General features: G+C 39.8%; 1 protein-coding gene across 1 annotated transcript in view; it reads right to left on the reverse strand.

Moving 5' to 3' along the window:
* Positions 1-469: 469 nt before the first annotated feature.
* The window catches only part of LOC135206887 (uncharacterized protein DDB_G0271670-like), a 64669-nt gene continuing 56659 nt past the window's right edge, over positions 470-8479 (reverse strand). The window contains exon 2 of the mRNA XM_064238365.1: positions 470-825. Coding sequence (XP_064094435.1) covers positions 470-825 — 356 coding nt within the window. The remainder of the gene's footprint in view (positions 826-8479) is intronic.

Raw genomic sequence — 8479 nt, forward strand, 5'->3', positions numbered from 1 at the left:
TCCTACCCTCTACCGCGTGTTTTCTCCCAAAATCAGTTGCTTTAGGAGAAGGCCTGGCTGCTTCTTTTATAACTAAGATACCTTAAATACTGCTGGGGAGATGAGGCAATCAATAAACGTAGCAGCTCCCCCTGTTAAGAAGGCATTCACTCCTGGAATGTAGCTTGCAACTGCAAGAGTACATGCTTTGGAGAAGTGAGGTCTGGTGACCCTCAATTGGACGGTCGGAAGGATCAGCTTGATATGGTTGATACCTTCAATGGTGATTAAGTGACGTCTATCGACGTTAGCCCCTCGGGGGATTCGGTCTTCCTGTATCAGGGAGATTTTAGCGCCAGAGTCGTCGTAGGCTCTGACGTGGCTTGGCGGATAATGGCTTTGGAGGGGTGCGATGATTATAGGGTCCTTAGCCGGGGGTCCTAGTAAAGAATGATTGGTAACGGCCATTGCGATGGCAGGAATATTGCGATTAGCGCACCCTCCGAAGATTTGCAGACATATGACCCTTGCGGCCACAGTCTCGGCAGAACTTGTTCCAGAACCTCTTCCGTGGCACTGAACGGTAAGATCGAGATGGCCCCAAAGGTTGCGAATCTGTGGAGTCACCAAGGCTGGCAGTGTGCTCTGGCACAGGTGAAGAGTCTTCTCTGGCAGTGATTTGACGTGGGGAGGTGAATGAGTCCTCCGTTGAATCATCCTCGAAAATAAGTTCGGGGTTAACTGGTGGGCTTACCTCTTCCAAAAGGGAGGAGGTAGGCAGTAAAATGGTATGAGGCTGACCAGAGACGGTGGGACTGTGAGAGACAGTGGGTGCAGGGCTGGAAGCTGGCAGAGTGGCTTGAGCTAAGATACTCTCCTTACGGGCCTTCTCCCGCTTGATTTCGAGTTCCTTCTCCTTTAGAGCTAGCTCATGCTTCCTCTCTTCTTCACTTGCCTTCCTTTCTGCTTCTCTTTCCTTTCTCTCTGCTTCTCTGGCTTTTCTCTAGTTTTATTTTTCTTCCTTTTCTTGCAGGCGTGCGGCATCCTGCTGCGCCTTCATCCACTGGTCAAGTGCTGGTCCAGTGTAACTGGCCTCCTTGCCCAGAGTTATGAGGGCTTGGAGCTTCTCTAGCTCTATGGCAAAGAAGTCGCGGGAAGCAGGGGAAGACATTTCCCTTAGGCTGCAGTAGAGGCTCAGATGAAAATGATGGCCAGGAACAGTACTGGATGGAATGGGAGTGCCTACTGTGTAAAGTGGCACTCACTTGGAAATGTGTTCTGCGACGTGGTAATGAAAAGTCTTAAAAGACTGGGTGCTCTGTGGCACTTGGGAAGTGTCCCGTAAGTTGGTGGCACTTCTGGAATGGGCAACCTGTAGGTCCAATACAGGTGCACGGCACTTATGGAGGCGTTCCTTGGTTGTGTGATCCGGGATAGCGGATACACTAATGGAATGGGCGTTCCGTAGGACGGACACGCAGGTATAGGGCTACCTGTACGTCTGTACAGGCGCACGGCACTTCAGGAGGCGTTCCTTTTGGACAGCACTAGTAATGCTGGTATTGCGGCACTTTGGGAGGCGTTCCCTTGGAGTGTTCCGAAGGATCACTGACCCTTGTACACGGACACACTAATTAATTGGGCGATATGTAAGGACGGACACACAGGTAAAGGGCTACCTGTACGTCTGTACAGGTGCACTGGCACCTATGGAGGCGTTCCTTGGACAGCACTAGTAGTGCTGGAATAGCGGCACTTTAGGAGGCCTTCCTTTGGGAGCACTGGTAGCGTGCTGGTGTGTCCCGTCGGACGACACTAATTGCAGTATACTCAAATATACTGAAGAGAAATGGCACTGCTCGTGGCAGTGTAATGGTGGAGGAGAGAAAGTAAAATGTGTGAGTACTTCAGCAGCCAGTCGATGGACAGTGTCACGAATTAGTAGCACTGTAAAATGGTAAGACCTGACGTGCACTGGTGGTGGCCAGTCCTATACTGGTAAAGACTTCCTTGATGGAAGTAATGAAGGTTGTGGTGGCACACTGTGCGGTTTGTGCTTGCGGTATACGCAAGTCTTTTGTGATCAAAATGGAAAAGACCACTCGGGCAACGACAGGTAATGGTAATTTGAAAATGCTCAGTCCTTTGCTGAAGTACTCAGTAAATGAAATAAACGTTTGCAAAACTGCAATGGACACAGGCGCGTACGTATCTCGCTCAGTGTAAATAAAAGACACAAGAGACTAAAATAATGTTAATTCTGCATGCGTATCAGTAATAGATGTAGTACTCTTGGCTTCGTGAATAATGGGTTCTCTCTCTCTCTCTCTCTCTCTCTCTCTCTCTATCTATCTCTCTCTCTCTCTCTCTATCTCTCTCTCTCTCTCTCTCTCTCTCTCTCTCAGAAAGTGTGAAAATGATATATGATGAACTCCCTTGTATTTAATTGAACTAATACTTTTAGTTTTAATATGACGCACTTGCGTTAAATGATTTACTTACGTTAACGTGTAATGAAAGAATTGCTTTGGATAAGGTTTATGAAAACGATAACGCGCTAGCGTTGAACGATGTTTACGTTACTGGTAGCGGCTTGCGCTTACATGAAATGATTTGCGTTTTCTTATGAAATTTACACCGATGTGTTTTGCGTTAATAATTCTTGTAATTTACTCTACATTTAAGATTTACGTTATCTTTACGTAAGGATACTAGGTCCTTGTGACATGTGAAATGACGGTAAGGATTTTAAGCTGAAATGTTAGCAAACAATTGTAAATGGAAAAGGTTACATTTAGTACGAAAGGAAATGAAACTTTCGCTCAGCAAGCGAGTGAGCGATGCTAGGTGAAACGTGTGAGCAGGCTAGCAGAGCGGTGTGCTATCAGCGATGGTGAATCAGCTAATCTTCTGTAAACGCGGAGGCGATTTACAACACAAAATTCTAATTTCTTATTCAAGATGAATTACGTTAATTTCTCTGGCAGAACGATCGATACTAGTATGAAGATTGATATTATTTACGTTAAGACATCAAGACTTAGGTTACTTTGCTTAAATAATCGAGATAATTCTTAAAGGGATACAAACATGGCTGCGTTGTGCGAAATGAAGGTTGGCTGGGAAAGCGCATGCGCGAAGCTTATGAGCTGGTAGGCTTGAGAGAACGTTTACGCTCAGCTTAAGCTGAGGGCTAAGCGGTTACCAACACTTGGAATGAAAACTAAGTTATAATGAATTCCCCTAACATATCACAGACAAAAGAATTGTACACTTCTTTTGCCGTAACTATTAGTAGAACACTCCTAACTAGCTAGGCTTTCTAACAACAATAAACCCTGGAAAAGCACTTCCTAGTTTGATCTAGTACTTTCTGGCATCTATCTTAAACACGTGCTCGTGTCTCGTCAGACAAGAACAATGCAAAATAACAGAGAATTCACTCGGTGCTCTGGCCGTTACAATATAATAATATTTCTCACTTAACACTTATTAAAAACACTTCGTAATAAAAATACTTAAACGTACCTTAAGCTAACATTGGTTATAGAATAATCATATTATATGAATGGTATACCTTACCGTGAGTCAGTGTGTGTCTCCCGCTGCAAGTGTGCTTTGATTTGCGCTTTGTAAAAACATTTACATTTTACGTTTTACAAGGGATAACGCGATTTACAAGCTTTTTAAGCAAACTAGGTTCGAATCTTGGGCAAGGTCGACATTGTTAACTATGAAGCTTGGCCTTGAAAAGGCTCCAATATGTAAACAGGAATAATTGAGGGAAACAACAGAATGAATTACTTGAACTTACCGTAAAAAGGATTTAAAGTGAACATTTACTCTAGAGGAAAAGGTCGCCAGAAACTCAGCTAATTACTTTACATCTATTTATTTACAAGAGGCCGTTTACTGGCCTGGAGAAAAAGTAAATTCAGCGTGTCCACATGTGGGGACCCGTAAATCTCTCACAAGGGGATAGCTGGCTAAAAATGAGATTCACGTAAAAGCTGGGTTTCGAAATCTTGCGGTAATGCAACACTTGCGGGCGGACAGACTTGGACACGTGACTCAGGGAATCTGGAAAAAGATCCCAGATTAGACAAGATAAAAAAAGGACTTCTTGCACAAGTTACGATTATTCAGTTCTCTAACACTGGGGAAAAGGCACTCTAGTGTTTAACTGAGGTATGCAATGACTTCATTTGTCTGGGACGATCACAACAAGGGAGCATGCGGCCATGAGGCAGAGAGAGGACAAAAGGGAGAGTTCTTTTGATTTAGAAGTTCGATTTGTGAAAATTAGGAGGTAAGGAACTGGCAATATGCTGTTTCACAAGACGTACCTCGATGCCATGATCAGTGGACCTTTGTAGAAATGCGGCGTCCGGCTTTGTCTCAGATCTGGCGCTCCAGTAACGCCGTTGGGGCCTAAGTGGGAAGGCTGTGACCAATCTTACATCGGATTTACAGGTAAATCACTTTCCCCAGAGATTAATACAACACAAACGGTCAGTTAGGTATGGACAACAGAACTCGGCTATTTTCAATCATATAAATGAACAATAACCATAGAATAAAACTGGAATATGTCACGTGTAATTCATAGCAGCAACTGCCGGATACAAGAGTCAAATGATGGAATCGGCCTTAATAAAAAGAGAGCAAGGCAATGAAACATCTCAAAAGGGAATTGGACATCGGGGACATCCGTCCGACGCAGTGTTCATTCAACCAACGCTTAAGAAGATTAAAGGAAGATTATCAGCGGGGGGTGACCTAAATTGCTTACTTGTGGACGAATCTCTTGGTATAAATACCACCTTTTCTGTAAACTTTTCTCATTCATATACCTGAAGAGAGAGACAGCAGTCTCTGAAATATAGTACTTTTCTCTCTACATTTTGGTGTTTTTTTTTTTATGGGCTCCTTTTATTAGATGGAATTCTGTTGTTACAGAACACTTTTACCAGCAATATACATATATATATATATATAGTATATATATATATACATATATATATATAGTATATATATATATATATATATATATATATATATATATAAGAACATTTTGTTTACCACAAATTCCCCACAGAAAATTAACTTGTGTAGCAACTACGTGAGATATTTGAAATTTAGGTATTTGCCAAAGATTACGGTTCAATGATTCATTGTGTCAAGAAAGGATAAGAAAGTCTGAAGAGTTACCATCCTTAATCCTCAGTCCCCTAATTCTGATGAAGTTATTACGTATGAGAGAATGAGCTCCCAGACTTGGAAAGGAAGGCGTCATTGGTGACAAAGCTCCATCTGATTTATGATGATTGTCAGGAAAGATGTAAAGTTATTCGTTAACGTTACTACACAAAAACTCGCAAGTAACGGCAGTGACGTTTTCTATGTCCCAATCGCAATGGTAATTCAAGTCACATATTATGATCCTTGACGACAATCGTAAGCGTGACTCCTTGGCGCATTTTATCGCACCGAATAGAAAACGGAATTCAACGGGGAAAAAAAGTTAAGATGAAGAAAGAATAATCACGTACTTATTAAACCTCAAAGATCCCCACCCGACGCCTCAAGTTACTCCTCGGGTACGAAGGTCGAAGGCTGCTGCGTTCTTTTTATTCATGCCAAGGGCAACTTCTTGTTGAGATTTTAATTAAGATTTACAGGACGAGTGAGGGGATCTTAATGATGTCTGGATATTTCGCAGTACGAGAGTTTTCGAACTCTCTTGTAGTGGAATTACGCAGAGGAGCCTGCACGTATGCCGCTCAAAAGTTTCTGCGAGATATTATGTAGAAGCACTGTGAGTGAGCAAGTCAATTATTTTTCCAGGAAAAGTAGACCCTGTTAGGCGTGATTACTCTGTCATTCAACTTTCAGGAAATAATTATACATTTCTACAGGATTTCCCAACAACCTCAAACCCTTTTGATTAAATTGTAAGCTTTAAAAAAATTAAGATGCTGATGAGAAATGTCGGCAAATCATCTAAAGAAGAGATAAACCCTCATCTCAGAAAATGAAAAATTGCAAAATTGCATTTGCCTGAGGAAGCCAGGCATGGAAAAAAAATCAGAAGTTTGACAAAGATTAATGAGAAAAATCACTGGAGTAACCAATTCCAAGATTCCAGATTTCTCCAGACTATTGATTTCCTGGTAAGGTTATTGTTATAAGACACGTTTTTCCTCTTTGAATGAAATTCCATGACAGGATTTTTGGTTTGACTAACATCGCCGCTTCAAATGAGCAGCTACAATATAAACCAGGTCTCGGAAAAGCCAGGAGAGTGGAATTGAGCGTGGAAAATATGTCGGCAACGTTTTCCTCGGTTACTTTTGAAAACGAATCAAAAGGGCAGCAACAAAACTCTCTTTCGCTATATCCAAGTGTAACGAACCAGTGCCAAAAAAAAGGAGGCACAAGCTCTTTGAGATGAAACAGGCAAGCAAAGCATTCCTTTGGGCCCCCGAATCCCGTGTGTACCACATTCTGTTCGCATGCAAAGGGACAGGCATAAAAATTCCTGTCATTTAATGAGAGCCAGCATGTCAACAACTGCTATCCTCAGAGCCTCTTTGTTGTTAGGGCTCTGCTTTTAGCAGCGTGAAAAAAGCCTTTTACCTCCTTTCAACGTAAAGGGATAAAAAACGCAAACATTTATTTCGGCCTTTAAAGGTCTAAGGAAGGTGGAGCAAGCCGAGCCCCATGATTATGAAAGGAAAAATTAGGGAATAATGCAACGGATTTCTTTGAGTCGATTCAATTAACTTCTTTATATTTACAACAATTGTTCATTTAATCGCTTTAGAAAATAAATATTTATAAACTTCATAGATTGTAAAACACATTTTAACAAGTCTGATACAGAGAATTCCGAGGATTTTTTACTTTTGCTACTGAAACTATGATGCATAATTAGAAATGTGGAGAAGATGAAACTACATAAAATAAGACTAAAACTTGAAATAAAGTACTATTGAATCACTAAAAGCCAAATCACGTAACTTAGTACATACTCAGGTCGTTAGCTCTTGTATCGTATCCCACTATAGAATATTTCTTATCTTATTTTAGTATGCGTTTCAATAGACATACAAAGTATGCAGCTAAAATATTCATCATAAGTTAAAAGGTTTGTTTCCAAAACTCATATTCTGCTACAGTGAAATTATTCCACGAACCTGAGTTTACCAGGTAAGATTAGCATTTTGATGGTTGGATAGTTAACTGAAGAAAACAGAAGAATAATATTTATTGTATAATTATTATCTCTTTATTATGCATATATAACTTCTAGAAATATAGAAAAGAAATCGTGATAACTAAATATTGTCAGAGCTATAAATCCAACATTTAAACTAACTGCAAGCATTTCTACAGAGATCGAATGTATAAAGTAACGACAGCTCATTTCAAAATATGTTATCATATGGATTTTAATACTTAAGTAAAAAAAATCAAACTGTTATTCTAACTTAAGATTATAGAATTAACTAGACTCTATAGTGGTTCCTGGAAATTATCTTTATAAAAGTAAAGGAATGTCTACGTTTTGAGAGTTATTTCATTTATACATCCACCGGCATCAGTCTTAATAAGCTTTTGAAACTATATGTAGTACGTATAGGCAGAGGATGGCGTTTATATAGGAAAAAAAGTAAATTGTACGACGGTTGCTTCACTGGACCTCATTTTCCCTCAATTGATTAAAGTAGTATAAAACATAATGTCATGTCCTATTAAATTCAGACTAGAGATCGTTTATGAATGCATTGTTACTGTGAAATCTGTAAATTTTTGTTTATGTTTTCCAGTGAATATATGTATAAATATAAAAGCAAAACTGAATGTTGGAAGGGCTTGCAACATTCCAGATTTGTAAATAAATTAAATGCATTGTAATATTACATTCATGTTCGTGAGTAGCTTCCAGAATATTGCATTACATTCAATTTGAAAGATGGGTTTACTTTAGCCATAACAAATAAAGCCTGGGCGCTGTGGAGGAATTTTCATTGGTTCCAAGAAGTCTATCTATGGTTCCTGGGGATAAATTTAAATTTCAGAAACCAGGACGCAAAGACATGTTAATACAGTTTCAAGAGGTCTAAGTGAAAGTGACACTTTGGGTATTTTATTTTAAAAATTTAATGAACAGAGTTCCAAGTGTCTAAGGGAAAGTGACACTTTGTGTATTTTATCAAAATCTTTTATATATGAATATATATTATAAGCATTATTTTATCAACAATTATAAAACAAGTTTTTTTAATATTAAACCGTTTCTCCAAATAGGAGGAGCGGGGTGCGACTTTGGAGAAGAGGGACAGTCACACAGTCACATTAGTATTCTCATCTGTTTAATCATTGATTAAGCCCATTTACAAAAACTTCCAGATCAAGTCAATTTGGTGCATGATACTCCTACAGTTATTCAAAGCTTCATAACAATAACTAACCCCTATGAAAAAAAAAAAACACT

Source organism: Macrobrachium nipponense, chromosome 31 (assembly GCF_015104395.2).
Source record: "Macrobrachium nipponense isolate FS-2020 chromosome 31, ASM1510439v2, whole genome shotgun sequence".
Classification (NCBI taxonomy): Eukaryota; Metazoa; Arthropoda; class Malacostraca; order Decapoda; family Palaemonidae; genus Macrobrachium; species Macrobrachium nipponense.